The following is a 16,218-nucleotide window of genomic DNA, read 5'->3' as shown; positions in this document are numbered from 1 at the left end:
CCCTCGTTCATTAACAGTCTAAAATATCCGTAACAGAGTAAAGAAACGTAATATTAATTAATATAGCAGTAGTACTCATTCGTGTACGCGACAGACTTTCGGCTAAGTCCTACTTTTTTGGTAACACTTAGGCAGTTGACGTTAGGATATTAAGAGTATTGTAATAATAATTAATATATATTAACGAAGTTAATATGTGCCCGTGCCAGCCAAGGGTTTACGATGAAAAACGCTGGACCACCATAGTCTTGTTGATCATACTTTGAATATAGATATAGACATGTTCTTATAATTTTATTTTGACAAGTATAGTGGAAGTTTTAAAAATACCCATATTGATTATAGGAAATTTGTCAAAAATGTTATTAGTAAAATCTTAGTATGATATGAAAATAGTTTGGAAAATGTAAAAAAATAATAAATCATAATAAACGCTTGCTGAGGAAGGGACGACAGCTGAATGTGGCACAAGCACGTTCGAACTGGTCATACACGAGCGCCACAAGATGTGTGAGGACGGGAATCAACTATTGCCGCACTCTACCCAACACCGCCTAATATAGTATTTATAGTGAAATGAGTGAAAATTATTTGTATTTAAAATATTTAAACATAGCGTGTGGTAAGTTTGCACTGACATATTATTGTCTCTAATCCTTTGGACAAGCACACTTTTTTAAATGTATGTTATATTTAAAGTACAACGTTGCGACATTTTCATTATAATTAAATAAGAAAGTTAGAGAAAATTGTAAATAATCTTTACATTTATGTTTATTATTTCAATTATTAACTAAGAATTGTTACAATAAAAAAATAAAAGTAAAAAACATTTTTATCAAAATTTAATTTATTTTAATAAAAACCCACTCAGAAAGTAGTCTAATCATTATTATTATTATTATCAATTGTCTCATTATTAAATGGTACCAATGATAAATATATATCTCCGCTATTTGTATCATCAAAATCTTTGTCTTGATTCAAAGTACTGTTGTTTGAACTAGAAAATTCAAACAAGTAGTCGTCTGCAGAAAACATGCTTTCCCGGTAAAAGTGATCCTCGTTGCTACGTAATCTAAATTATTGAAATTTAATTAAATTGGAAATAATAGATTTAATAATAATTAAAAATACTTTATTAGGAATACATCGATATTTTTGTTTAATATTACTTTTTACCTTTTAATTAATAAATGGTAGTTTAAATACCAAAAAATTATACAAGATGTTCAGTAAGTAAGGAAACAAGTCAATTGTTATAAATAATGAAAACAATAGAACCCTGTTTTATTACTTACTGAGCCCTTGTATACAATGTTCATACATAGTTTTTGAAACTTAAAAAATATGTTAAATTTATTTAAATTAGGATTAAAATATCTCATTTTTTCTCTTATACATTTTTCATCAATCTAATTTATTTGTATTTGCAAGAACGCACACGTTTTAAGAACTTAATAATTATTTTTGTCAAAGAATAAAAGTTTCCATACCCTAATTATTTACCCTGAGTGTACTATACGTATCTAACCTAGAATTCATGTCAATATTTGAGCGACTAAAATTGTTATTGGCTGTTCTAGTATATAATTTTAACGCTGGTGCATCAACTTTGCTTTGTGAATTATTAGTTGGAATCTCTCTAATACGTTCAAGACGAGTTTTAACTGTTGGAAAATTATTTCTGTCTCGTTCTACTCGCTTTACAGCATTCGATGAGGACTCGTGATCAACTGACTTTAAAGAAGCTGCGTATTTTGATTTGGCTATTTTAACACTACATTGTTTCAATAAATTATTTTTTGAACATGAATTATTGTGTACCTGATCTAAATCATCTTCTATTTTTGATATATCTTGTAGTTTTACCTAAGGAAGTTGTGATTTTACAATATTATACATATTTTGAAAAGTCTAATTTAACAACCTCAGTTTGTTTTATAAATTCTTCTACTAGTGTCAACTTATTTGAGTTTTTGATATATGACAACCGAAGATTAACAGCCTGATTGCATATGTTTTTGATATCTGTTGGTTGCAACTCTAAAATAAATATCATTGGTAAAAAATAGTAACATTTCTAAAGAGTTTAGTTGAATGAAGTATAATTCCATTAGAGAAGGTAAGAAAATAATGCCATATANGTTGCAACTCTAAAATAAATATCATTGGTAAAAAATAGTAACATTTCTAAAGAGTTTAGTTGAATGAAGTATAATTCCATTAAAGAAGGTAAGAAAATAATGCCATATAAAAAAAAAAATAATTCCAAGATAAAAATTCTTAAAATCTATGAAAGCATAATAAAATAATTTTTTTGTGATATGCTAATAAGTTAAACAAATAAATTAGCCGTAAATTAACTAAAATATTAAGTTTACTTTCATTTTCTATAGATGTTTGTAAATCACTTTTGATTGCGTCCACACTTTCAGCTAGACTCGATTCAATATTACTTTGCTGTTGCATTTGCATTATTTGATTCCTTTTTTTTAGTATATCTTTACAAATCTTATCAAATTCAGAATCATTGAGTCTGTTGTACATATTATTATTTTTCATTGTCGAAACATTAAATATTGTCCAAGTTTAGTAGCTTACCTTGAGTTTACCATTTGCATTAATTGTTGCGTATTTGTTCCATATTTAATAATTTTCACTATATTAGATAATTGGTTTAGGATAGTAGTTGGAAAGTCATTAACATCACTATACTTTAAAAGCTCTACATTTTCATTCTCGACGTCCATATTTATTTTATTAAAAATTATTTTATGCATGAATCACAAATGAAAATAATTTATCTTTATTTAGCTAAATTTAAATAAACAAAAGTATCACCAACGTTTTAAGTTTATCTAGAAGATATGTTTACTAGGATATATTAAAAATTATAACATTACTTTTTAACGGAATTAATCTATATAAATATTGTATATTTTTATGTGTTAAAATATGATTATGTATAATATTAAGTAAAAATTAAAACTTTTATTAATTTTTACTTAATAATTTTTAGTATTCAAGAAGTGGTCTTTGAAGTGTTCACCTTGTCAAAAAATTATCCTAAAAATTAATTATTATTCATTATTTTATTATTTTATTTCTTTAACTAAATTTTAATCATTCAAAATAGTTTTAAAGAAATTTACTAATAATTATCACTCAAATAAAGATATAATTATTATATTTTAAATTATTGCAAAATGTCTTTGAATTAGTAAATAAATAAAATATTGGTCACATTAAAATTTATATATTTTATTTTTATTTTGTAAATAATTGTGCAGACTATCATAAACCCCATCTATTTTAGAATATAGAAAAATATATCAATATAATACTACAATATAAAACTGTATTTTCTAAAAAATAAAATATTCTGCATTTTAAAACTTTTTTTATAAATTACTTATTCTAATAAAACATTTTAATATAGTATACTAGAGATAATAAGCTTTTTTTGGTATCTTTTTTGAAATACTTAATAAAAAGCCTAAATATAGGAAGTAATTGAAGTAGTTGTAGAATATATCATATATTATATAACTTTAACTGTCTATAGTATCACTATATCAAGCTAACGAGTTATTCCGAAGTATAAGCTATATAAAGGAACATAAACGAATCTTTTTTTCTAATAGTCTACTACATTAATATACATTTAAATCTTCAAATGGACATAATAATATATTACATTTAAAAATAATTTTATTGTGCATATTATTTTTTTTATATAATAGTTCATCACATTTAAGATTATAAAATAACGAAAAAAAACATTTTAGTTAAATATCTTATTTTTCAAATTTTAGTTGGTCCTTTAAGCGCCAGTTGTAAGAGTGACATAACATTCAACGAAGATAAATCAGCTAAAACACACTTTAAATAAAAATAAATTATATTAGTATGAATAATTTTATATTATATTCAAGTTAAGATTATAAAATTGTGAGATCCGTAGTTTAAAATTTAAGTGAGTTAAGTTTATCATAATCGATTTTTTAGCTTCAAGTTTAACCCTATTTTTAACGAAAATATTTGAGGCTTTTGAAACATGGTAATATGGTATCTCTTAATTCGAATAAAATAAAATTAGATACAACTTACTTCAATATTCGATATTGTATCGACTTGTAATAAATTTTCTTTTCGAAAACTCAAAATAGCAACTGCTAAAAGTGGTATTACTTCTAATGAATCATAAGCTAAAACTAGATCCCATAAATTGAGCAATTGTTCTGGAGGTAAATGTCCACTAAAACCTCGCATGAGCCATTTGAATACTACTCTAATACTGTAAGAATTTTGTAAGTTTTCAGCAAATGTAGGATAATAATAACTCAACCTAGGTTTAATCTTAAAAGTTTATCATTTAATTTAAGACATAGATTGGTGCTAAAATTTCAACTATATATATTATACGATCCTGTTTAATATCATGCAAAAAAGAATAATAACTTATCAGTCCGTATTAAGCGTTGAAAAAATTTAAATAAAAGAAAATTTGTCAATACAATTTAATTATCTCAAATTGATTTTTTTAGCTTCGATGGGAAACTGAAAAGATATTAATTTTACCATGTTGTATTTATTTATTATTATATTTTTGTATTTCATTACTTTTTATCAGACTTCACTGGATTAATTTTTTAAAAACATACGTCAAAAGATCACAAATCGTATTTATTTGAAGAAATTACATCTTTAAAAATTGAAAAATTTTTATCCGTTCCCCGTAAATGGTAGAAATATCCCAAAAATTACGATTTTAAATCGATATATTTCAACATTTTTTACAATTTTCTTATAAATTTTTGAAAAACGAATGTATCAAAACAAATTTATTTTGTATAAATATCTCAGGTTTTCCCTTTTATATAATATAAGTTTTTTGAAAATCTATATTTTTACCTACCTGCAAGGAATAATTCAAAATAGCAATTTTTGCATGAAAAGTTAACTTTTTCAACTTAACTTTAAAAAAGTTACTGAATTACTGTTATTTATCATCTATTTTTGATATTGAATTTTATATTTCTAACAAAATAGCTATAAATTATGAAAAATGTATGGATTGATATAATTTTTTTTAAATATTTTGTTTATACACCGTTTATCTCACATACTTTTTTTTTTAAATCAAATCATTTCCCTTTATACAAGATTTGTTCAAAACTTGAATCATATATTTATACATATGTTAACTTAATAAATTTATCCCGATGACTTTTGTTCTACAAATAAACAGCCCCTGAAATAAATATTATTTTGGTCAAAAATGTTTTCGTTTTTCCTGTTTTTATAATTTTTTTTTTAATTTTTTCTATTAACTTTTGTATAATTTAGATCAAACAATATTGCCCTAGAAAAGGGTGAAGTTAAAAACCCTTTACACCCTCTTTTACAAAGAATTATCAAAATTCAAGTTTTAGTGTTAATATTTAGCAGTTAAAAACAAAAAAAATTGTCTAGCTATCAATGATAACTTTATTCACTGTCAGATATCTATTTGTTCTTATTGTGACACGTCCACATTATTCTAAATTTTTTATGTATAAAATGTCTCAAATTGTATATAAATAATACTCACGGATGAATTTTATGATTAATTAAGTGTGTCCAGAGTTTTGTTTCATGTCTTTGTAAAAGTCGTTCAAACAATATGCATAACCCAAGAATACTTTGTGGATGTGAAGATATTTCATGGAGTCTGAACCAATAACGAAGATAGAGACCTCTGAACATAAAATATAAAGGTATTGGATCATTAAACAAATAGCATAATGGAGCAGCTAGAAAATAATTTGTGAAATTATTAAATTATTTATTTGTTTTTAATTATTTGCAAGTAGTTCTTACCATACATGGTAAAACCATGAAAGGGAACAACGCCATTAGGCGGATAAACAGCACTACCAGGTGGTATACCATACAATGGAGTCAATATCGGGTTGCTTGATGAATTATTAAATACTGATAATACTTCAGTGTCACGAGTGAAACATAACATGACCTTAAATTGAAATATTATTTATAATGAAACTAATTACTTAAACATAAATTTAAAAAAAAAAATTAATTATTAATTAAAAAATAATAATAATATTGCACTATTTCTGAATATTAATGACAAACCAAATTTTTGACATATCAGATTACAAACACAGTTATTTTTGACTAAAAACTGTATATTATTGTATGAGAAAATAATTTTTAACTATATGCATTGTGGTTAAATAGTTGTTTTACCTGGTACAACACATCTTCAAAAACAAAGTATTGATCATCATTACACGCCGTTAATTGTACATCTTTTGTAATTAGTTTGTCTATCAACATGTCGTAATTAATTACTCGTTCTTTTAACTCTAAATATTGCTGTTTCTAAAAAAAAAAAAAAATTATTTAAAAAATTAAAAACTAACTTAATATGAAAATGAGCCGGAATTTAGTTAAAATATTTTAAATAGTATATTTTACCGAAGATTTTGCATTAGAACCTAATATTTGTGCCCACAACTGTCCTCGAAGACTACGTGGCGCTCCAAGTTTCAAAAATTCTTGACAAACCGGTGCATATCCATTAATTAAAACTGAATGCCAAAAAATGTTAATTCATTTTATATATTATACATATATAATTAAATTTATATTAAATTAAATTAAGAAGTCATAGTATACTGAAGTGCATTTTTAGTTCGAATAAATGAACCGCTTGATTGAGTAACCATTTAATAATTCGATAATAACAATAAAAGTACCATGTCTCTATTGCAAATGGGATTGAGAAGTCACTAGACTTAATTTTTTATAGAATATAAGATAAATAACCAGAACTTCTGATTATTTGATCTTATACCAAGCTAGATCTTCAATAATTATAACAAAAAGATTATAATATACGTGGTTATAATTTATAGAGTGATCGGTTTATTATAATCGTAAAATAAATGTAATATTAGACAAATGATTTTTTATTTATTTTAGTTACATATTATTCTTGATTTATCAGCTAACATTTATTTATATTTTAGTATCATAACTCACAACGCATAGAGGTGCCAACATACATTTTTAATTTACTTTAATAGAAAATTATCTAATTCAAAAAATAACTAGAAGGTAACAACTTTTGAAACAGTCATTTGGATGTTATTCTCATTTTTATATATGGATGAGACGAAGAGTACGGTCGGGAAATGACTAGTGATAAAAATAGCAGAACCTACTATTTACCTCAAGTCATTACTTTTAAGTGTTAAGAACTTCTTAAATACTGGTCCATAAGTTTTCTAGTCATTTTCTTAATTAGATTATTTCCTGTTTTAAAAATTAGTCAACCATGTTTGTTGTCATTAAAAAATATAAGGTTGACACTTCTATACGTTGAAATGGATGATTTTAAAAAGTAATTATTGGCTGATAAATCATGAAATATACAAAATGATTTTTTTATCATAACCCATTCAATTACTTACAAAATAAATACAGTTTAAACATGTTTTTGGTTATTTTTGGTTACACATTATTCTTGAGTTATTAACTAAGTAATACTTTTTAAGTTTTTGACTTTTGCCTTTTAAGGGTGTTAATTTTGTTTTTTTTTCGAATGGGAACACACATTGTAGTGACTATAGAATGATCCAGAATCTTCGCGACGGATAGGCAACACAAAATGCATATAGCGCGAATGATCTCGATCACTCCATATGAGAATCTTTTAGAACTCAACACAATATAAAACGGCGCGACGTAACAATAACGTCAATCAGTTAGTTAGCCAATCGTAAGTTAATCGGTTAAGTAGTTAAATACACGTAGTGCATTAATATAATTTTTATATACATTTTCTTAGTGTTTAAACAATAAACCGTCTACATTTTTTCTGGTATATAAATTAGTGTTTTTATTTATTTTAAATCAATAAGTGAAGCACTAAACATATTTTTAATTTAATAAAATTTAATAGTAAATGGTATTTGATTTTTAATAAAAATTTATTTAAAAAAATTTTGAATTAATATTTATGTATAATACACAAAGGATTACAAATACAGGTAACTAATTGGTTTTCTGTGACGTCGATATCACAGTCACACATTGTTTATTGAAAACTATGACTATCAATAGATATGGTTTCTGTATTGCCCGTTGGTGAATTTATAAACTTACAAAAATGTTATTTACTACCATTGATTAGAATTGTTTCTTTTCTTTGATATTATCTCATTATTTCAAATATAGGATAACACAGCTCCAAAAAAAATATCGAATGAAAAGTGCTAGTAAACAAAAGTGCTGTTTACTTTATGTTTGTGGGATCGCTGAATCTGAATCAGAGGTTTGTTTGACACCATCACGTCATGATTTTTCATAACCTTTGAAAATGTGCTTGAGAACCAAGTTATTCATTAGGAAGTAAGACAGGAAAATTTGTAACCTAAATTTACTGTTCGCAGTGCTTTAACCTATAAAAAGCCTCTAAATATTATTTAGACTGACCTGACGTTGAGAGTACTTTTGGCATAATATAGTAATATGACCACACAATACTTCAGTGTTAATACTATACTAGATGAGGGCAATGGTATTAGTATAGAAATCGCCTTGTTGATATAGTACAGTAATTACTTAATTCTTTAGCACATTTTTCGAGGTATGAAGGACCCTGACGAGAAATATCAATTATATTTGACCTACGCACACTAAGGTATTTATATTTAAATCACCGTTTTCTCCTAATTTAATACGATCTTGTTCACCCTGTAATATAGGGCCACTTGAAACTGCTGTCAAAGCTGTTAGACCCAAGAGTAAATCTGCCGCAGCTATATCTCTGTAATGATATCTCTAAAAACAATCTTTTGTGGATTATAAAAATCATTAATAAAATTAATAATAAATATAATTTATGATTTACTAATTCATTCAGTGTTTTCACTTTTAGAGGAATATACGTGAAGTCCCAATTCATTTCTTCACTAAAAAGATAACATTTTTATTGCAAACATAATTTTAGTAATTTTGATTAGTTAAATATTTAAGAATCCTTACGAAAACATTCGATAGTTAGGATTGTGTAGTGAAAATAAAACCTCTAAAAAGTCTTTTGGTGCATACACTGGCCTTAGTCTTTCTAAGTCTGCAAAAACAATCATATTAACAAAGTAATAGAATTTTAAATCTAGTACCTGACTAATAGTCTAAATAATATATATTTAAAAGTGTAATATTTTGTCATTCCAATATAATATTAACTATTTAAGAACGATATATTACTTGTTGAATAATTACTAAGTTCATTCCATTTTTGTGATATATCATCTTTATCAGCATTTGGTCTTTGGCTTGAAAGAGGTATACCTATTTCTTCGCACATTGATTCTAATGATTTTTGAATTCTTCTTTCCCATGTGGCCTACACAAATTCACATAACGCAATATAAAATTTTAATATATATTATATACACAAAATATACTTGAGCTTTTCTAAGGTAATCTAACGACTCTTTTTGTGTGACTTCTTCCCTGACCACTATTTGCTTATTATTATCATGATTTCTCAACCAATAAAAAATAGCATTTCTAAGATTTGTTTCCATACTTCCTTGGTGAACTGCTGCAACCAAAGTATTTTTGAAGTCCTCTAAAGTTACATCATAAGATGCAGCAATTATCTAAATTAGTAAACCATATAAATCAAAAACACTTTTATGTACATTGTTCTAAAGAGTGCTGGTTTCAAGGTATAGAATATTTATTCAAAAAATATCAAAACAAATAACATATATTACTGCTTATTTTAATTATTATAAAAAAAACTATAAACTAAAAAGCCAAATATTTAGTACGTTTGTAATCCAATAAATGAGAAAGTAAAACAAAACATACATTTTCATTTAAGTATAAATAAACGTGGTAATCATAAAAATTCAGTATATCCCATATAAATAAAACCTCAGTAAGTCAAAAACTACAATAAGAAGGAATAATAAAAAATAATTTTTTTCTCTTGGAAAACCTCAATTATTCAAAAAAAATAAAGATAACTTGAATAAATTCTTTATAGTTGTGATAAATTATTATAGTTTTTATAACGTATCACCTTTTTATCTATAAAATCAACTATGAATAATTAAATTAATTGTTCTTATTATATTAATTATACTTGATACGAAATTAACTAAATTCAGAATTTTTAATTGGAATTTATTGGTTATTTGTGAGTTGTTAGTTATTTGAAAACAATTGAATACCTGAAAATCTTCATAAAAATGATTATAGTTGTCTAACTTTTGAAGTTCTTCCACTAATTTTTCAACTGTTAAATGCAAACTTTTTTCCTTCAACATTTCCATAGTGAGTTTTAGTTGATAAAGACTATTTGAGTTAAAGACTTATATGATACGAAATTAAATATTTAATCAATATTTTAGCATAGGATTGTTGTCTTAGCAACAATTCAAGCGCATACAGCATAAAACAAATTGAATTTTAATTAAAAAATATTTAAATATAATTTTTTATATTTACAATTAACAAATATACATTGAAAGTTCTAGAAAGTTAAATAAGTTATTTTAATCGCTAAAAAATCATCTAATTCAGTCAGATACAATCTTAGACTTCTCACAAATGTCAAAACAGACATTACGAACTAATAATTACTTACTTCTTTTTAAGAAAATATATTTAGACTTTAAAAAGAAAACATTTTTTATTTTTTAAATTCTTATTTATCTAAGAAGAATGATTTCTTCGTTTGTGATTTTTCTGACAACATATTTGACCAATTTGTTTTGGTAAATGTACTAAAGGATTAACTAAATTATTTATTTTGTTTCGTTGGCACGGAGCAGCTTTTCTACGACTACAACGATTGGTCGTGCATAGTTTACATTTACAAACACATTTATCACAATTTTGATTTCCAATTGAACCATTGCAGTTTATTAAATAAAGAAATATCAAACAAAATATTATTCCTAGAAATATTCCAAAGAGTGTTTGAGGCCAGTAAAGCTCAAACGGATATAATGAGCTACCTAACATCTTTTTTTGCCATACAATTTCCTACAACACACAATTTTGTTAGAATACATTATTTTCTAATAATACGTTTAAAGGGATTTCGGAAACTAATAAATGACACTTTTTGAAAATTATCAGAAATTTGTATTTTCACTAAATTTCACTTCATTACATTAAGAATTTTTGCCATATAATTTTCTGCAATTCGTAAATTTAAAAATTTGACTCATCTAGTTTTATATTTTAAGTATTTCAAAAACTTAATGAATAAATAAAATATTTTTAGATAAATATTAAATATATTCATTGAATGCTATTATTGTAAAGAAGTTTTAAGCGCGGAAAGTTACAACGTGTAAGCCAAAAAATCAAATGGTTTAATTTTAGTTATTTAATATAAAACAGGCTCTTAAAATTAAAGGGGAAATTTAAGTGAGTGATTGTTATAGTAGAACATGGAAGAGATCATAATATGTCTTGAATAAAATGTAATTTTTAGTAAAATATAATTATATTTTAAGTAATACATTATATTTTTTGAATTTATTTTTATTTTTATGTCATTCAATCTAAAATAATTTATTCTGAAAAAAAATTTTCCCTTCATATGATTTCTAAAGTAATTTGGTAACATAATTGTTGAATAATATACTAGTCTTTTTATTAGGTTAATAATATTTTACCTGTGGATGTCTATCAAAGTAAGCAAGCAATTGTTCTTGCACAGGTTTTGCAATACTAAAACCTAATTGAAAATCAGATATTAAAACTAATGCTATATATTTGTACATTGTTAATATCTATCAGTTATAATACCCAGACACAATAAACCTAATCATTATAATTAATTTTAATTAACTACACATTTATAAAGTTTCTGAATAAAACAATTTTAATTCTAATATTTCTTTAGTTTTCAATAAAGGTTAACGCACATTAATTAATTTTTATTGTTTATTTATCTATTTCTGATATTGATTTTAGCCAGTCTTAAATAAATTTAATTTTAGCTTCAATACTAAGCTGAGAAGGTTTAGTAAAATTAATTTTATTATGATGAGTTTATTTACATGGTTTGTAAAGTATACTCAACATGTTTTCGTTAAATATTGATTTTTTTACAAAAAATGTTTTGATTAAAATTTATTTATTTATATAGAATATTTATTAAAGTAAATTAAAAGAAAAAAATGATCCCAATGGGTAGATTATAGAGGTAACTTTCGAAAGTTAAATAGAAACCTATGATTGTTTTTTACTATTAAAAAGAAAATGGTCTAAATAAAAATGTTTAATGTCGATAACCAATATTGTGCTTTTTCTACTTTTCGAGTTATTCTAATTTTTGTTATAAGTGCGTGGGGTGTACAACGTAGAAAAATTCTTATCTGTGCGTTATAGTAAAATTAGAGCGTAGCTAAGCACTACCCAGATCCTAGTCTTTTCTAAAACTGCAAATTGGAGTATCTTAAAAAGTAATAATACGAAATTATAAAATATACAAATACAAAACATCAAAAATATTTTTTTTAGTATAGTGTTAAATTTTTATTTTGCTATACAATGAATTATTTTTTCATATTTTAGCTATCACAATTTTTTTTACTCACAAAATGTGATAAATGTTTTATGAATAAAATAAGCAGAAAATAGTACGTAACCTTATTGTATATACCTTAGTTAAGAAACAATGAAAAAATCAGAAATAGCAATGTCATACTTTACGCTATGTTAAAGAAGATATTTTAAAAATAATCGGAGCAATTACATAATTATGCACTTTATTTGGTATTTATTATTATTTGCTCACCTAGTGAATAAACAATTTTTAATTAATTTTTTAATAAAATTTGTTGGTCACCACGATTGAATTATCCGCGTTATTGTGATCAATCATTCTGTTTTAGTTATTCTTAAATACAAAAAAGAAGAATCGTATTTTAGTATATGTTCATTACCCAATTTTTTTTTAATTTTCCGTGGTAGATGCTTGTATAGCCCACTATTAATATTTTTTCATATTTAAAATTTCACCAATCTAAAAAATATTCGTATCCACTACGCATATCAGCGTTTATTCCAAACTCTCCTCCTTCCTTTATTTACTATCATTTTGTTTGAAATTTACTTTCAATAATTAAAAAAATTAAAACTCTTGGTATTTTAAACTCATTATGTCAACTATACCCTGTTTGGCGTATATTCGTTAATATAATATGGTTTTTCTACTTATCGAAACAACTACTTATTGATTTATTATAATCAATAAGTAGTTACTTATTACAAGTTATCACATAAATTTTCTTTCAAAAGTTATAAAAATTTGTCTTGAATCTTTGGCCACTACGAATAGTTAAAAATTAATTAAATGTACAATAAATATTAATTTAAGTAAATAACTTTACATTCATTTATTGTCGTTTAAAAATGTTTAAACTCGTCATTATATTGGTCTTTACTTGATGCTACAAATATTTTTTCTTTAAATTTATTGAAATTACTCGAATCCATGCTATTAAGTAAAACAGGTACGAAAGGAGGCTGTGTTTGCTTGTTGAATGTGGCACACCAGTCGATTGATTCAAACCATCTATGTTTTTTAATATCTCGGACGCCATTGACCAGATTTCCGTAACGTTTAGTCACATCTACAACAAGAACATGTCGCAAAATATCCATCAAATCAGATGTAAACCCGAAAGGACAAGTGTATTTGCCAGTTGAAATTCTTCTGTACATTATTTCTTCGTCACGCTCAACAAACGGCGAATAACCAGCTACCATTTCATAAATAAGCACACCAAAAGCCCAATAATCTACGGTTCTACCGTAACCTAAAACAATTAATTTTCCGATACGATCAGGGGTGGAGTAGCCGGTCTGTAAATGAGAATTTTCCATATGAAACCATGAAAAAATCATGAATATCATTTAATTCTAAAATTTAATAAGCATTTAGTAAATAGTGGGGAAATCTCTAACGATGTTTAACTCATGCAAATGCAAAAAGAAACTGAGTTGTGGTTTAATTTATAATCAAAAGCTACTAAAAGATTATGAACCAGTCTGAAATCTGAAAAAAATTAAATATAATTACGGAAGAAATTCAGGTAATGCAACCATGGAACCTCAAATGGATTAGGTGCTATAAACCGATGCCATCAATTAAAGCTGAAAGGGAGACAAGACTACTGACTAGAGATAGATTTAAAGTAATGAAGAGCATCTAAATAATGTCAAAGAAATGAATGTTTACAAAACATTAATGTCTTGCCATTTTAGCCAGAGAATCAACTAACTCATTACCACTGATCCCGACATGACTATGAACCTAATAGAATTTTTAACATCCTAACCAGATGATAAAATTTTGAACAGTGTTCTTTGAAAAAATAATAAAAGAGAACCAAAAGCATTTATAATAATAGCCAAGAAACATAGCGGCAAATAAGAAAGAATGAATTTTGAGAATCAAGAATGTAAAGCAGTAAATTAAAAATAACAATGCATTCAGTAGTAAAGGAGGAAGAATGGCAATGGAAGTTGGTGGAAAAAAAGATGTTAAGATTTAGTATGTAATATTCATAACCTGATTTAATGACAAGACAGACCCATTAGTAATAATTAAACAGAAGTTAGGGAAGTTTGCAAAAATATAATAGGAAAATTAACTATAATAATAGACGAGGGAAAAAATTAAAATTTAAAGGTGAGAAACCTAAAAAAATCGATAAGATTAGTAAAAGAAATCAGAAAAGATTTATTTCGAATTAAATCACTACATAAAACTAATGATTTATTAATATACGAAACTGTAATGTTTAACTTTACCCTAAAAGTTATTAATGGACAAATTAATTTATAAAGTTTGTCTAAAAAAATTAAAAATTAATATTTCAACTAAAAACATTCTACTCACTAAAAATATAATATATAAAAACGAAATAAATTTTTTAAACTTACCTTTGCGGACTAGCATCTCGGGCGCAATGTACTCTGGCGTTCCGCACAAAGTATATGTACGACCTTGAACATACTTGCAGAATCCAAAATCCGCCAGTTGAGCGTGGCCATATGAGTCTATTAATATATTTTCTGGCTTGACGTCTCGATGAACTAAGTTAAGTCTGTGTAAATATTCAATAGCCAGAAGAACTTCTGAACCATAAAATCGTGCTTTATCCTCATCCAATCGACCTTTACGTTGTATATAAGTAAAAAGATCACCACCACACACAAATGGCATAACAAAATAGAGATAAGTATTGTCTTGATAAAAGTACGTTAGTCGGACGACAAATGCAAAATCTATTGATTCTAAAATACGTTTTTCGTTGAATGTGCGTTGAACCTGAAACCAACAAAATGTTATTATTATTGATTTAATGTATTTTAAATAAATATACCCTTATGATTGGTTATTAAAAATAAATTTTCATATATATAATAAAAAAATAAAGCTGTTAAGACACTGACCAATTCTTTTTTAATAATTTTCTTTTTTGCCATTATTTTAGTGGCATAAACCTCACCAGTTCTTGTATGAGTAGTTAAAGCCACAAGTCCGTAAGCACCTTCACCTAGCAATTGATACATACGAAAATCTGTATGATTTGCGATTGATGCTTTATTTTCGTTAAAGTACTTATTTTCAAAATCACTTTTAAGCAAATTCCAATAACTGGTGAGACCGCATGACGATTTTTGGTTCAAATTACCTTCATTAGGTTCCCATTCATGAGTGCTAGATTTAGACAGTACACAACCCATTTTTTAAATTTCAAATTTATCTATTTAAAAAAATATTGATGTTTGTTGTTACATTATAGCTAATTTTATTATATATCATGCCAGTAATATCAAAAATGCAAGTGTAATAGAGCACATATATTTCAAAAACAACCAATTAGATTATATATTTCTTTAAATAAAGTAGAAACAAAATTATTTGTCTTATGAAAAATTAACCTTCAAATTTTATATTAAATACGCTAAATCACGTTACAAAAATACGCAGCACAGTAGGGTAGCGGCTCAATGGTGATGTGGCATAATTAGGTCAAGTATTTAGCAAATCTGTATATAATATTTAATTTAAAAATTTATGGATTATTCCAAAAGTTATGATCTCCTATTTTTTTATTTATACCCTGATTACAAGTTTTATGATTTATAAGTGTA

General features: G+C 25.4%; 3 protein-coding genes across 4 annotated transcripts; all 3 read right to left on the bottom strand.

Annotated features, from left to right (window-relative positions):
- Positions 1-882: 882 nt before the first annotated feature.
- On the bottom strand, positions 883-2,843 carry LOC126897928 (uncharacterized). Its single transcript, XM_050671875.1, has 5 exons — positions 2,605-2,843; positions 2,385-2,539; positions 1,931-2,046; positions 1,535-1,872; positions 883-1,078 (listed from the first exon to the last, which is right to left on the bottom strand). The coding sequence occupies exons 1-5, from the start codon at positions 2,781-2,783 to the stop codon at positions 883-885; spliced, it is 984 nt and encodes a 327-aa protein (XP_050527832.1). The 5' UTR covers positions 2,784-2,843.
- An 851-nt stretch (positions 2,844-3,694) lies between these two features.
- Positions 3,695-10,389, bottom strand: LOC126897584 (TBC1 domain family member 19). Of its 2 annotated transcripts, none has more exons than XM_050671296.1 (12): positions 10,263-10,389; positions 9,486-9,683; positions 9,286-9,424; positions 9,061-9,148; positions 8,927-8,987; positions 8,736-8,856; positions 6,487-6,599; positions 6,256-6,390; positions 5,866-6,019; positions 5,597-5,798; positions 4,114-4,300; positions 3,695-3,885 (listed from the first exon to the last, which is right to left on the bottom strand). In XM_050671296.1, the coding sequence occupies exons 1-12, from the start codon at positions 10,362-10,364 to the stop codon at positions 3,808-3,810; spliced, it is 1,578 nt and encodes a 525-aa protein (XP_050527253.1). In that variant the 5' UTR covers positions 10,365-10,389; the 3' UTR covers positions 3,695-3,807. The 2 variants fall into 2 exon arrangements, with proteins under 2 accessions (XP_050527253.1, XP_050527254.1); XM_050671297.1 differs by having other exon boundaries at positions 9,301-9,424.
- A 3,069-nt stretch (positions 10,390-13,458) lies between these two features.
- On the bottom strand, positions 13,459-15,807 carry LOC126897927 (cAMP-dependent protein kinase catalytic subunit alpha-like). The gene is made up of 3 exons (XM_050671874.1): positions 15,514-15,807; positions 15,001-15,388; positions 13,459-13,871 (listed from the first exon to the last, which is right to left on the bottom strand). The coding sequence occupies exons 1-3, from the start codon at positions 15,805-15,807 to the stop codon at positions 13,459-13,461; spliced, it is 1,095 nt and encodes a 364-aa protein (XP_050527831.1).
- Positions 15,808-16,218: the final 411 nt, after the last annotated feature.

Source organism: Daktulosphaira vitifoliae, unplaced genomic scaffold (assembly GCF_025091365.1).
Source record: "Daktulosphaira vitifoliae isolate Bord-2020 unplaced genomic scaffold, ASM2509136v1 Scaffold_2, whole genome shotgun sequence".
In the NCBI taxonomy this organism is placed as follows: domain Eukaryota; kingdom Metazoa; phylum Arthropoda; class Insecta; order Hemiptera; family Phylloxeridae; genus Daktulosphaira; species Daktulosphaira vitifoliae.
This window is presented reverse-complemented; position numbering and strand designations above follow the sequence as displayed.